The 16,419-nt window shown below is 29.9% G+C and overlaps 1 protein-coding gene across 1 annotated transcript in view; it reads left to right on the top strand.

Annotated features, from left to right (window-relative positions):
- The window catches only part of LOC148233722 (uncharacterized), a 62,243-nt gene that overhangs the window by 40,168 nt on the left and 5,656 nt on the right, over window positions 1–16,419 (top strand). Inside the window, exons 2-9 of the mRNA XM_088188556.1 lie at window positions 7,181–7,348; window positions 7,416–7,514; window positions 11,351–11,449; window positions 14,762–14,980; window positions 15,048–15,269; window positions 15,343–15,441; window positions 15,517–15,615; window positions 15,907–16,095. Of these exons, the coding sequence (XP_088044682.1) occupies window positions 7,181–7,348; window positions 7,416–7,514; window positions 11,351–11,449; window positions 14,762–14,980; window positions 15,048–15,269; window positions 15,343–15,441; window positions 15,517–15,615; window positions 15,907–16,095 (1,194 nt within the window). The remainder of the gene's footprint in view (window positions 1–7,180; window positions 7,349–7,415; window positions 7,515–11,350; window positions 11,450–14,761; window positions 14,981–15,047; window positions 15,270–15,342; window positions 15,442–15,516; window positions 15,616–15,906; window positions 16,096–16,419) is intronic.

Below are 16,419 nucleotides of genomic sequence, written 5' to 3'. Positions count from 1 at the left end.
AAAAAAATGAGACATAAAAAACATATTTAAATATACCATCATTTTGGTAAATAAAATATTTAGTACTTAATTATTAAATATTTTTTGTTAATGAAAATTCTGTAATTTTGAGAGAGCAATGGTTAAAAAACATAATGCCCAATCTGCTCTTAATTATTTGCTATATTTGTTCAGTTTTTATTACTGGCTTGCCAGAAGAGTTTTCTCATGTAAATTTGTAATCGAAAATTAGGACAATAATCAATGGCTTTGTCCCTAAGAGATTAATATTTTATTTCAAATGATATCCAAAGCAAAGATTTTTTATTTTGTGTCATGATACCAGAGTGGCATCAGAAGATAAATTACTTTATGTTTCTCTCGAGTGTGTATTGATATCTTCCACAAAGAGATTATTAATATATATACATATATTCTTCACGAGAATTTTAATTATCGGGATAACAGTGCTAAAAAATATTAATTAAAGCCCCAAATACTTACAACTATGTTTAAAATTAATTTCTGGTTTATGTCAACACCGATTAAAAAAATTCTTAAAGTGAAAACATTTGTGTTTTTCTTTTACGTGACAATTCTAAAACGCTAGTTTTTTTATACGTATTTATCTTATTTCTCAACGTAAAAATATTTGTGTAAAATCCCTAGAGATAAATATTAAATTAATATAAAAACCTAATTTTCTTTTATAGTATTTGCGATATAATATATTTGCCATTCTTATCGTGGATTTTCCTGGTGGGAAAGAGCTTACAAAGCATATACCATTTTATGTAACTCTTGATTTATTATTTTATTTTAATTTTAGATAAAATAGATAAAAATAGGGAGGATCGAAATAATTTTGAGTAAAATATAAATAATTCACGTTTCCTGTAGTATGAGTAGATTTTATTTATAAAAAACCTTAAAATAGTAGAGATTAAAAATTTAAAGATCACTAAAACATTAGCAAAAATTAAATAAAATTGACGACGAAAATAAATCTCATAATTTTCAATTAACAAAAAAACACCGATATCAAAATTAATATTAAATATCATATGGTTATTTTTTTTACTAATTGTAAATTTGTTTAATCTCATCCATTCACTAATATACATGTTTCTTTGCATATCTTTGTATCTTTTAGAGTTATATATTACCACTGTATCATCAGCATACAGTTGAATCCTTCCTGCAAGCTTACATAGGGTTAAATCATTTATGTATAGACTAAATAATAAAGATCCTAAGATAGAACCCTGTGGAATTCACGTCACATTCGTTTTATGCACCATTTATTAGAACAACTTGTCGTCCATTATTTAAATAGCTTCTTAATATATTCAGCGTTGGTCCTACTATTTCAATTTCTCTAATAATATATTATGGTCTACTGTGACAAAACCTTTTTTAAGTCTATAAATAATGCTTGTATCGTTTAAGTTTTACTGTATTTCATAAATTAAATCTAAAACTGCATCTTTTGTATTGGGTTTATTTATAAATTTAAATGTGATAAAAATTATGTTTTTTAAGAATTAATTTATTTTATTTGCTTGAATTAATTTATTATTATTTTATCTAATAGAACTCATATTTTTGATATGGCGATAATTATTAGTGATCCTCTTACCATCAACTTTGTATAATGGAGATATTTTGGCAATTTTTGAACATTCGAGGAATATTTCCTTTTTTAAACATTTATTAAATAATTTAAATAAAGAGTAGCAATATAACTGTTATGCCATCAGTAACAGGCGTTTTTTTTATTAGTTCTTCTAATTGAATTTGGTGAAAATAAATACTCGTAGATGATCCATATTTGTGATAATATTTATATCATCAAGTTTAATTTATATTTAATCCGAAAAAAATCAAATGATTAAAATAAAATAAAAAACGCAAGCTGTGAACATGGAATGACCAGCGCTGCCGAAATATGCCATTAGCGCATAAGTGATAATTATAAATAAAATCCGATTTTAAAATAAAAATATAATGTGACACCTAAAAAAAAACAAACGACATGGTTGCAATAAATGGCACACATTATATCAAAAGCAATTAATAGTCAACTAATTTGAAAGTTGTCAAACCCCCTTATGGAAGCAATTTCGTAACATATTGATTGATTAGAGTGGCAGAATTTTCGTATCGAAATAGGAGGGTATAATTATACACCCTTACTGGAAAAGACGAGAGACAGCTACGCTTTCAGACACTTGATCTGAAAGCAAACTCAAAGAGAATGGCGTCGACACTCAGGGCTGAATATAAATAAAACAACAATATTCACTACAACATAATAAAATGTAAATTAGCTTCATGATAATTACCTTTGAACACTAAGCAACTTGAGTAATAAAAATAAACAAACTTCCTCTGGGTATAAACATAAATTATAAAGTTATATTTTATCAAAATATTAGTGATAGATTTTAAACTATAATATTAGTTTATAAATAATGAAGTAGCCATCAGATTTCAGTTTAAATACTTACTACGTATATATAGTGTACCAATTAAACCGTTTTAATCCCAAAACTAAAATAATTGACTGTTGCCTTTGAATGATCGAAACATTCCACTTCGTCAATATTTTTCTGCTTTGTTCACTGGGTTGTTCAATGGTTGTAATCGCTTTTTTTTGCTTAAAACAAATATGATATTTATGAGCTGAAGTAGTTTATCATAAAATGATTTATAATAAGATATTGTTTAATTATATTTTATTTTGAGATAAGGAAAATTTAGGAACACCCAATCTGTGATTATCGATCAGAATTATAAATATATAATAATCACTAATTCTGATCTCCCAAATACAATACACATTGAAAAACAAAAGGGTTCATATAGGATTTAAACCTAGGTCTTTGAAGTAATAGTCATCGACTTATATAACTGTAATATTATGTTGGTTAATTATAATGTGCTAAATACCAATGTTTTATGTGCGACACCACCCCTAGCATATTAAATACATTATCTTTTTACCAAAAAACCAAGATCTTTTGAAATCGTAAGAAAATCGTATTATCTAGATTTTGAAAAAAAATTTATAGCATGATTTAATTTATCTAAGCAATATTATTTATTCTTTGCAATACCCTTTAAGAGATTATGATATGAGTTTTTGAAGTCTAGGTAAAGATCTGTGTTTACATCATATATAAACAGAAAACCAAGATTTGATCCTTATGGTACTTTAAATCAGATCAAACACTCGTTTTCGTATTACGAATATATTACAGACGCACGACTTACAAACTCATATTCTATTTCGGTTATTTCGACCTGCGCAATCGGCGTTTCGCTCCCTTTCAGAGTACTTTTTATCGGTGTTCCTTAAAAAATAGTGGCGCGACCCTTACGCCTTGCAAACATTGTACGAAGGCCCAAAGCCACTCCAAACAATCGCAGAAAAGGCCGGCCCCATTCAACTGGTTCGGGAGGGTCGGTCCGATAAAAAATTCAAAGCAGGGACCTCTTGTTTGATAAAGTGGTCGTAAAATTGTAACCTTCTTGCCAATTACGGAGTCAGAGCCCTTCGCGCCGCGGTCATAAGAACCTTCGGTAATGTTCTTATTTTAAGTGCAGATACAACGCTCCATTGAATGGAGATCACCTTCTGAATGAAGGCTAATGGCAAAACAAGGTGACCACGCGCATAAATAATTTATCATACAGCCTACCTACAAGATTTTATAATTTAAGAAAAATCTTTATACAGTTATTTTCTACAGGGTCTTGTAACGAAAATATATAAAGCAGTATTAAGTTTAATATTTATTATAGTGACATCGTAACAGCACAAACAAATAAGTCTAAAAATAATAGTGACAATCAAAGCATCGTACCAATTTTTTCAGCATGAATAGCAATTTTTGGTTTTAAGTAAAAACCATATATTTCTAATTTAGGTCCTGTATTTTTTTTTAAATAATAAAATATTTATTCAACCTCTTACAGTAATAATATTTAAAATACACATGTCCAATTTTTACAAGTTCAGCAATGGCAGTAAATTGAATAGAAAGGGCAGATGCTTGATTTTTTTATGTGGCATACTATAAACACGTTGAGGATGTCACCACTGATTTTATCCTCCTAAGTATTCCCTAAGGATGACTCACTCAAGTACTAAAAGCAAAAAGTTTATATTATATATACTATATCTTATATATAATTGTTCTAAGCCGTCGCTTCCGGACGTGCATATTTTAAAATGAAACATTCTCCGTTCAATTTTCTACTCTGTAAATCGTATCGCTTTGAATGAACGGTGTATATAACAATACACGCCAACAAAAGAAATATATTTAATTATAAAAATAAAAATTGAGTTTGCACTATTGATTTCTGAGCCACTGGTAATGCATTCTGTTGTTTCGACCAATGTAAAATAAGCATTCAAATATTAAACAATATTATCAGGTAAATATTATGAGTAGATATATTTAATAATTTTTAATGCCCAATTAAAATATTTCGCATAAAATATGTCGCAACGGTGGCTTATTTTTATATTTATTTGTAGCAAATAAAGGGTTAACTCGTACATACTATTATTTATTAAAGAAGTTATATTAACATGAACGCTAGATAACCAAGCGTTTCCATTGCGGCAGCACGATTTTTTTGCTTTTGACGTGGATTCTAAACAGAGCCCCCCCTTGAATTTGTTCAAGTAATGAAAAACTATGAAATAAAAATAATAAAAAAACTAATACTAACTGCCTAATTCCCTCCCCCCCTTGTAAAAGTCTAAAATTATGGCTTACCACTATAGAATGTAATTATAGCTCGGTTTCGAGCGTTCCCGCTGCAAAGGCGCCTACACGATTTTATTGCTTTTGGCGTAAATTTTTGACTTCTGGAAAATGATAATTTTTTTTGCTCTTTTATTGAACAAAATTTGGTTTTTATGTACTTCTTAGATATGTTTAAAAAAGTCACCTGGGGATCCTTAAAGGCGCGGGGCCCAAGGCGATTGCTTCACTCGCCTTAATGCCGGGCTTGTACACCATACTAACAAATATATTATAATGCAACAATAAATACATGCAAGTTATTGAACAATTGCTTTGTCACTAGATAAAATGATATATAATATAATTATAATTACATAATAATTAATATACTGCATTCAACTACTTAAACGCTGATGCGATTCAACTCAACTATGAGTCATTTGTTGAATATGTTTTTACAATTTATTTTTTTAAAACAAGTTAATGAATTATTTATATATATATTTTTTTGAATTATTAAAGATTATTGTGCTAGCTTAATTTATCAGTCAACCAAGTATTTTATATTTATTTTTAGAAAGCAATACTGACCAATGAAGAAAAATAACAGGTGACTCACTAAAAAGTCGCTGGCGTGTAAAGGGTTAAAACAGTATTATATTATATTGTAATAAATCATCCATTCTTATCTTCGAAGAAGGCAATTGGAAAAACATTACGTTGTAATCCATTAGCTAATTAGCTTATTGTATAACTTGCTTCTACTATACCTTAAATCGCCAACACGTAAAAACGGTAATTAAGCACACGGACTGTATAAAATTATTATACTTCGCTTCACTGAAATTTCATCGAATAATAATTTTTCTTTATTTTTGCATTTATTATTTAAGCAACAGATGTGAAAAATTATTGGATAATGTAGCTTTAATTTAATTCCATAAAAAAACAAAAATAATATTGTATCCAATATCGAGGAGGTCATATTTTGTTTTAATTATCATATCGATTAAAATAAGGTTATATCATATTTCCCATAACCACCCACGCGCTACCGCATGAAAAATGTGTTTGGTCGTTAATCCGGTTAAATGTCAATATAAAATGCAAATTGGCGCGCGAACCGAATATTCATCGAGGGTTTATCCTATATGGCAAAACAGGTTTTCCGGTAGAATTTCCCAGAATCGATATTTCGCTAATTTTAGCGAGGTTCGATGCAAACGGCTCCGGAGTCATTAGACTTTTCGAGTGTGTCCGGGTAAGTTTTTCTTTTCCTTCCGGTTCGAGGTACAAATTATTGTTTTCCATAAGCCTGAACAACCTTCAAACTGTGGTTTTTAATCAAGATATTGGCGGGGTTTCTCAGTGGCACGCTGTTAGATACTCAGCAGAAATGAGAAAAGTATATACAAACTGCTACATACCGATAGATATAAAGCGGTACTGTATATTACCACTGAATCCGGATTTTGTACAATATTGTTTATCTTTTTACAGCAACCCTAAACTGAAAACTCAACAATCGATATTGCCCACAACTTAAAAATTCTATTATTTCTTGCTATATCTGTTTGACACACGCGTTTATTTTGTATTGTACGGTATGTTGTTGTCACTGTTGCGTTGTTGTAAGATGCAAGGGTTCTCAATTATTTGTAGCTTTCAACTATTAGAATATTGAACAAAGATGAAGTATTCAAATATTCGAATATATAGTTTTTATCTCAGTTTTTACCGATAATAATTTATTTACAAATTAGTGCAAAAAATATTTTTTTTCTTATAAAATATTATTTAAATAAAAAAATAATTATTGGGTAATAATAATTATTTAAATAAATCATTTATAACACTCATAATCATTTTTTTAATTTCATAAAATATGCTTTACGAATTACTAATCAGGGAGGGGGTCAAAATGCATAATTTATTATTACATACTTTTTTATCAGGAACGTCATTTTAACTTTTTCAAATCACCAGAGTTAAGATCAACTGCGATTGATTTAATTCAGCAAAATTGATGAAACATTTAAATACATAATTTTACTGAATATTTTTGCACATACAATAGCAATAAATGATTAGAACGAATTTTAATGTACAATAAGTTCGGATCTGTATCGGCGCTATTTTTTTGTGTGCGAATTTTCATTCAAATTAAATAACTATAAATGAATTAACTTAAATAAAATCTTTGCATCTTAAAACAACAAATACAAAAACGTAACACAAACTTCACAAAAATATGCGACGCACCTGTTTTTGAGATAAGCGTTAAACAATAATATTTTTTTTATTTTAAGACGGTGGAACAATGTGCAGTAAAATATTGTATATGTCAGAGTAGGCTTTTTATCTTATAAACATCTATCATCGAATTTATTATAAACCTTTTTTACTTATAACAAACTATTTGTTTTTTTATTTAACAGATGATGGATATATCACCGAGTAGGAATACTCCTAGTCCAAACGATCATGGCCTACACGCCGAGATTTTGAAGAACGACCTATTGCTCCATGAGGCTGTGATAAAAAATGACGGAGAAGAGGTCAAAAAGATCCTTCAGGAACCGTGCGACGTCAATTCTAGGAACAACGTAAGCATTAAGGCTTTATGCAATTGCTTTAGAAGTGTGTTTGATGTATAAATTATGATTCCAACAGTACGGCCGTGCCCCAATTCACTGGGCAGCATGTAGGGGTAATATTGACCTGATTCAGATGCTGGTGGATGCCAAATGTGACATTGAAGCTAGAGATAAGGTAAAATTTATATTTTAATGTAATACCCTTATATTCAAATTAATTATAAGAAAATATCATTACTCACGCAAACAAAGTATAAGAGAAACTTAATTAACGTTATTCAATGTATTCACAGTCGCAAATTGAATCTTTTAATACATGTATGTAGACAACATAAAACAAGTTTACATCTTTGAGACATTTTGCACACACAGTATCTTCACAACGACTCACAATATTGATTTAAGTATTAAATTACGCCTCTAATGTAAAATCAAAATTAACAGTTTTAGAATCAACAAAAAATTTTAAAATAAATTATTCTATTAACAACTTTTTCGTGGATTTTAATCACCATAAATTAATAAAAAATAAGCAGGTAAATTATATTGACTTGTTTATATCCGCTAACACATATTTGCCTTAGAATCTTCACTTATTAATTGATGTAGCAAAGGCAATAGGAATTTGATATTAAAGCCGCTTAAGGCAAAGAGGAATATCCTTTTAAGATCTTAATGGGTTCTATCAATTCATTATCACTAAGCACGCCGCTCAGTCAACGCCCAAAAAGATGAACTTGAATTGAAAAACTGTAGATGGTTTACAAAATACTGCTAAAGAATCTTTCTCACTTTGTTTCACTTGTATTGGATCTTCAGAATTGATTTTCAAGAAAATTGCAAAACTGCACGCGGTCGCGTCCCTTATTCTTGCCCGTCGCGGCCATGACATCAGTGCTTGATAACGCTCCTCTTGCATGAGCTTCTCAACAAGCTTGCCAAACACAAAAATGTTTTTGTCGATAGCTATGAGGAACTGGAATAAGAAAAACATTTATGGAATGGTGCTCATATATTTTAGGTGTATATCATAATATTTTTAATATTAAATAAAATAAAATATAATATTAATATTCCTATAGCTGCTTTAATAATATTATTGAAAAATAACGTTTACTTAAGAATACATAGGAGAATGTTCTGTGAAAAATCATGTCAATAGAGTTTTTAGTAAGACAATAAACACTTTGAGTTATACTATAAAAAAATCAATTATTTTTTAGAATTAAATCTCAAAAAAGAATTAAAAATAATAATAATAAATTTAAAATATTTTTTTATATAAAACACTCATGCTTTTTTAATTAAAGGAAATGCTGATTTAATATATCGAAATAATTAAATTATTATTAAATATTTTCCGTAATTTACTATCGCAAGTAACTCGTTAAATTTTATCGTTTTTGGAAGCCATAGATGTATGAAGAAGCCCAGGTTCTGAGAAACACAACGAAGCGTTGGTCTATGTCGGTTGGAAGATGGATGACGAGACAGGGGAGATGTTAAAATTTGACAGGCAAATCCTCGCGAATGTCACGCGTAAAACGCCAGGCGTGTCACGTGTCACACACGCGTGCCAGATTACAAGTTACAGGATAAAAAAGACTTTTTAAGAAAATGTCGTGACCGGTGGCGTGAGAAAAAAGCGTAAATGAATTAATGCGACATAGACGGATCGTTTCCATTATTACCAAAACCAATTAAGTATCAAATATGAAGTTAAAAGGACGTCAATTAATATACTAATGTTTTATATATTTAATAAAAAAAATAATGAAATAATTCCCGTTTCCAACCTTGATTGATGGGAAATATTAAAAACTTTTAAATATTAATAGCATATGGAAATTGAAATGTCAGATTGTAATAATGTAATGTGCGATCATGTAAATAAAGTTAAAGCTAACTTTAATATACAAATACATACATTAGTTACCCTTTAAATTGTATATTAGTTCAAATATGTATATTCATACACTGGTGCTTTTTAGTTCGTATAATATTTAGATGAAAAGTATTTAACACAACATATTAGTTTTAATCAATATTGCCTTGCTGTTTAAATTTGCTATTGATTATAAATTAAAAGCGTTTTCATTGTTTATTATATTGTTTTCATAGTATTACTTCAATAGTGATTTCTAGCAATGAAGACGTTTGACGTTATTTATATTAAAAAAAATAGTGAAAAATGTGAACATTGATGTTGCTGTTCTATATTGTGTTGAGGATCAATTGTCTACGTGGACATAAGAAAAGGACGTTTTCCTGATTAGATTTGGTCAAAAGCTGCGTCAACGCCGGTGTCAGAACGCACTTGTTAGCGTCGGCGTATTAATGCTTAAAATGTTTCACGTATGAGATATCATATATCTGCTACGTGAAACGAGAGATAAAGTACTCACAGAGTAAACAGTTGTAAGTCTTCACAAAGTATGAATCAATTTTTTTTGTGGCTTGAGAATGAAAGATTGAATGAATTTAGATCGTTTTGCATAAACAATATATGTGTTCTTTGTGTATACATTTTTTTATTCATATTAAAAAACATTAAAGATAGGAATAAAAAAACGAGTACGGCCAGGGGAATATTGTATAAAAGTAGGAATTTGTATAATAATATTTGTATTAGTAAAATAAATATGTAGCGGATTTCTTCTATGGAATAAAGAAGCACTTCGTGAATTAAGAAATCAATTGTAATGTTAAAGTATTTTTTTATTTTATTTACATATTTATATGCACATATGTTGTGATTATATTTGTTAGTGTATAAACAATTAGCTATATTAGCTAAATAAATTAATAAAATAATTACAATAAATATTTTTTCATATATGTTTATGACAACATCAATTCTCAATTCAAACAACTAAAATAATTGTACTACGCGGCCGCACCTTAATATTTTCTTCAAGTATAATAGCAATTTATTGGAAAATGCATGTGGCAATAGTTATCCTTGATCTAATTTTATAAAATAGCATTGCACATCCCGATAAATTGATTTTGGTTGGCCGTATCAAATATTAGTGTGGGCAGACAAAACCACACGCGAAGCTTTATTTATAGGAATAATATACAAAAAGGTTCCGTGACTAAATTAAATTGTAAAGCACTGTTCTATTTTAATGTACTTTACAGCTCGCAGAAATTCACTGACTATAATCTAGAGTTCTTAGAAATTTTCTCTGAAACCTTTCTAACAATATATTCCATACAATGTACAAGTTTAGTACAGCTATAAAATATCCAATCAATTCGAATATTATATAACAATAAACCAATAAGTACATTATATATATATTGTCCTAATTAATTATTATATTATATTTTATACAGCAAAAGGTATGCAAAACCCATTATAAAACATATTGATTTAGAAAAGCTTCCATCAAAAACGATCAGTATCCCACAAACTAATGAGGAACCTCTCTGGCGAATAAATCACATCAAACGACGCCATAATTTACAGAAGCAATTTCAATAGAATGTCTTCCAAAAACCCCATTTAATTCTATTCCCGACCACTGCCCTTTGAATACGTCAAATTCAAAATGATTTACTACACACCTCTACTATGTTTAATAAATTCCCAGGTACACGTCAACTATTAAATAATTTTCTCAGGGCTATAAAGAAAACGTCAGTTTTCAAAACGAAAACCCACCCACTAACCTAATAACAACGGCAGTGTATTTTATACGCGTGTTACATAATTAAAAAGATACACCGGACAAATAGTATTATGATTATTATTATTATCGTCATAGCACAAAGGAGAGAAATTTCGATCGGTGAGTGCTTTTACGAGCTTTCCACCGTAAAAGCTCGTCCCATATAATACACGCAAGATCAAACCACCCTTGTACTAAAATTTTAATTTAGCTTTGAAAACATTTCTTTGTTACCTTAAATTGTTTTTCGGTCATTGGAAGAAACTTATTTACTACAAATTTTGATACATTTTAATATTTATACTAATTTTACTTAATTTAAAATATGTTTTAGTACGGAATGAGACCTCTTTTGATGGCTGCCTGGCATGGACATTATGAAGCTGTCAAATTGCTTTTGGACCTGGGAGCTTGTGTCAACTCGATCAACAAGGTAAATATATCTTTGTCTATATAAATAATAACAAACAAATATTCCAGATCATTCAATTATTTATAAAAGCGAGACACGTGTTCAGAATATCAATGTATATAGAGTACATATTACAGAATCATTTCAATCTTAATATATTTTATCGAAAATGTGCAGTTACTCACGTTAATTACTGTTGTTAAAAGGAAACAAAAAGCCTCATACATACGTATTTAACCTGCGTGTTTTATATTGTGTTTTCTTAATAACATATAATGGCACTATTACAATCTGATATTGATTATTCGATTAAAATTTAAAATAGCTTATGTTATATAATTAAATATTTTATCTACATAAAAAATCTAATTAATATAACTGAATTTAAATTTATTGAAATGTTAATAAATTATTTATGCAGATAAATGCTACTTTTCATCGTTTCTAATCTGTGTTTACAAAATACACATAACATACAATTTAAACAATTAACGGTTTTTAATAAAAAAAAATCATAAAATTTATGACATATAACTTTTTACGCTGCAGTCTACCGCAGCATAAGTTTTTTATAAAAAAAAAAAGTATAAATTAATTTCACAAAATAATTTTGTTTAGAAAAACTAAAAATTCTCGCTGTGCTGCCTAGTTTAGCCCCGCATTATAAAAAAAAACATTTTAATTTTTAAATTAAGTTGTAGTTAAAAGCTATTTTATTCCTTCAATGCTGCATCACTTAAGATACCATGACAAAAACTTTAAAAATCATTGATTTTTCTTGTGTTTATTGGAACTGCTTGATTATATTGTTAATTACATCATAAAAATAAGCACGAAGGCGTGCCTTTAATTTGGGCGCCATAAGCGGGCTCCTACACCACCTGTGCGTAACGCCGGCGCTGAATTAATTGTTCTCCTAATAAAAATTAAGCTATAACATGCTGCTCTAGCTTAAGTGTTCTCACAGCTTATATTATATATAAAAATATATTAAGCCAAAGATTTGTTTTATATACAAACCAATAATATTGAATACCTTAAATGATATTAATAATACAGGCAAAATATAAATATATTTTATTACTTTGGTAAATATTATTTAATATAATTTTGCAAATATTAAAAACCTTACAATATTTATTATGAAATTTAAAAAGTATAATAATGGATCTATAGCACTGTCCATTGAAAAATGTTTTGAAGAAATATGGACCAATGATTCCATCAGCCCATAAAGCACACCAAACAGTGCGTCTTAATAATGGTTTATAGATTTTCTTCACTCCAAATGCGGTAATTTTGCTTGTTGACATAGCCGTTCAAGCAAAAATAAGCTTCAAAATTTAGTGGTGAAAACCGTTAAACAGGATGCTCATCCCTTATTTTGCTTTTCTGGTATTTTAAACGATTATTATTGTAGTAATAAATTAAATAGTGCCAGAGCGTTGGTTATTTTTATTGCCCTTAACCGTTTAAAATAAATAAAATCTAAACAGTATGGAATATAACAGAATGTGTGGGGTTTATAAATTAAAGATTGTCATCTGTGAAATATTTAGTTTTTCTGATTTTTCTCTTTATTTTTTAAGTTTAATGATATGTGGTGGCTTTGTACATCGAATATTTACTGTAGATAAATTTGGGTTCTCTACTAACAAAAAACTCCGCACAAAACTATCGACGGGAAAGATTAGGCTGGCTCTTTGTTGGAAAGAATAATCAAAGAAACTATGTGTTTTGTTGCAAGATTTGTTCATTTTTTTTTCGGTGGATGCACTTTCTAAGCCATGAAAACTATGTTCATAAATTATGTTTTCTACTAGTTTTTTGTTTAATAAATTACTGAAACAGTTATATAGTATTTATTTTTCTAAAGCATCTAATGCAGTAATGCGATTATTATTATTTTTGTAATAATTTAAATGCGACATTTATTTCTTGTAAAATGTTTTATAAAATAATGTGTGGAAATGTTATTAAGAGTTGATACCTTTAGCTTTTTGGCTTTTTACTTATTTGACGGTCATACTCTAGAGACATTAATAAAATAGCATTAAAAAGAGGGCGGCTAGTGATTAATTCAATTCGCCAGAGTTGCAAGGAGGAAAATGTAAAAATATTCCCGGTGGGGATTTTTTTAATTGAGTTTATTTTTATGTATGCGAACATCTATTTATAGGTTTATAAATGCTCAGAAAGTCGCTGAAACATGATTACATTTTCAAGTAATCCTAATAGTAAAATAAAAATTAATTCATATATATCAAATGATATACATTTGTAATGCGTACAAAGGTGGGCGTAGGTCTTGCAATACTCCGGTATACACATTTAATATGTAACAATCTGCTAAATTTATAGTTGCATAAAAGTCGCTTGTGCAGCTGCAACCCCAGGAGACTTCTAATTACATACCCCACAGCGAAACTTAATTTATTTCGATGTAGCAATAGAAATCCAACATAAAATATAATATGTTACTGTATGTATATATTGTTTTGTGTAAAATTGGTTGTGAACGTTTTGTGGTTGAATATTTCATCGAAAACGTCAGCGCTGAGTAGAAAATCCTGTTGTCATCCTTTCTCAGTATCCTTATGATCCCTTGCGCGTTGCGGCAGCTATTATTGCTTCGTAATAAATTCGGCCGTCAAATAATTCGCGTTTATTCGAAGCGTGGACAAGGTTTTCCGTTTATTTTAAATATTTGTAGGTGTTGGTGTACGCAGTGGTGACATTCAGTCGGATACTGGTAGTTAAAATTTTCAATTTTCGGCACAACATTATGTAATATAAAGGGATCTCTGGTATTTTATGGAGTCACCTTGAAGGTCTGTGTTGATTTGGTGTGCGTTCCACTGGTGGAGAGCTCAAGTACGGGGCTCAAATCAGAATAGGCAAAAACATTTTTTTCTCCTTTTCACTTCCTTGCTTCATTTTATGCAATTGGACTTTCGGGTGTTTAATTTTGCGTATTCCGATTTGAGCTGGTTTAGATCATCAGTTCTTTCCAAATATGGTATTTTTTATATTCATTTAAACCATCTTCATTACGAACATAGATTGTCACTAAACTTGAGCGGATATTACATTCTTAATTTCGAGAAAAATCAACACAAGTATATGAACCTTATCGATTGTGCTGTCTCCAATACTTGGTCTGCGAGTTTTGCTCTCAACGCTATTGTTTGTTTTATGTTGTAACGTCGAATAGAATTTGAATACTTCAATATATACCAACAGCTTAATATTTATTGCTGCTCTGAATTATTATATATATATGTACATATTTTTCATATACAATATTTTATATTGAACGCTATTTATTTTTAGCAACAACAAACGTTACTCATGTGCGCTTCGCGAAATCGTCGCGCTCGTCTTGAAGTTGTCGATTTGGTACTCGGATCTTTGGATTCAGCTGCATCTGAAGCTTTAGAAGTGCGCGACGTAGAAGGACGAACTCCAATACAGCACGCTTCGGCGGCAGGCCATTCAAGACTTGTACGAAGGCTTGTCAGGGCTGGAGCATCTCTCAACACTACAGATAATGTAAAGTATCATAAAATATATTCTATGAAAATAAAATCAAAAAATAAAATAATTTTTAAATATTCAGACAATGAAAACTCCACTGCATTTAGCGTGCGAGCAAGGTCACCAAGAGGTTGTATCTGTTTTACTACAGCAAGCAGGAGAAAACAGCGAATCACCTTTTTCCTTATTGGAAACTAAAGATAATCAAGGAGACACACCTTTACACACCGCAACGCAAAATAAACAAACCGAAATCGTACGATTCCTGCTCGCGTCTGGAAGTGACCCTAACTCCGAAAATAATGTAAATTCCCTTTATTATTAAATTTAATAGAGATGTATTTAAGACTCGTGTACATTTTATGTATGTATCTTAGAAAGGACTGACCCCCTTACATATAGCTACGGGACTAGGATCAAGAGGAATTATTGATTGTCTGCTCCAGGCGAGCGCTTCAATAAATAAACCTACGAAGGTAATAAAATTCAATAAACGTATCTCTTAAGATATAGAATAGGTGAAAATTATATTATATTATTATATTTTACAGGAAGGTAATACTCCTCTGCATATAGCGTGTCAGACGAACAATTTGGATATTGTTGAATTTTTCATAGCCAAAGGCGCAGATTTGAACGCAGTGAACATGGTAATTATTTATGGTCGATTTACTGATTGCGTACATAACAGTTTAGGCTTAGAAAATTACGCATAGTTAATGAAAGTAACATAATTGTATTTTAAACATGAACATATTATATTGCTCAAATAAATATACAATATAAACTACGTTGTTCGTCACCCCCTAAAACATAAAACAAAATCGGACGAACCCCGAAAAATTTTAGCTTAAGATCATTATGTGCCGAATTGTATTTGTTACAGTTGCGACGGAACACTACTAATCTGGATTCAAGATCATTTTATTATATTTTTACAGCAATTGGAATCAGCCATGCATATAGCTGCTACCAGAGGGGATGCAGGAGCTTGTCGAGCACTTTTAGCCGCTGGAGTTGGAACTGAAAGTACCGTTGGAGGTTCTCCGCTTTTAGCAGCAGCCAGAGGATCATTTACAGCTATTGTGGATATGATCATCAAAACAGCTCGATTGGATTATCCACCTGAGGTAAAGCAAAAGCTTATCAATAAAAAATTATGACAAATGTAGACATGTTTTCAACAATCTAATAAAAACTGCACGACAATAACTCTTCGGAAGAACCGAGGCAGAGATTAAATTCGGTAAACTGCGAGGCAAAAACGAAGCGACATGAAATAAATATTAGGTCGTTCGCTATATGCCCATCTAAAAATACACATCACTGGAAGGTAAACCGAGGAAGTAACTCGGAAAATTATGAACAGGATTATCTGAACGAAACTTGTTTTCATTTGAACTTTATGGAAATGCAGACACATCTATGTCTTCTCAACACTCTTATTTATCTTC

Source organism: Plectrocnemia conspersa, unplaced genomic scaffold (assembly GCF_051122295.1).
Source record: "Plectrocnemia conspersa isolate PC_06_02 unplaced genomic scaffold, ASM5112229v1 ptg000007l, whole genome shotgun sequence".
Classification (NCBI taxonomy): Eukaryota; Metazoa; Arthropoda; class Insecta; order Trichoptera; family Polycentropodidae; genus Plectrocnemia; species Plectrocnemia conspersa.
This window is presented reverse-complemented; position numbering and strand designations above follow the sequence as displayed.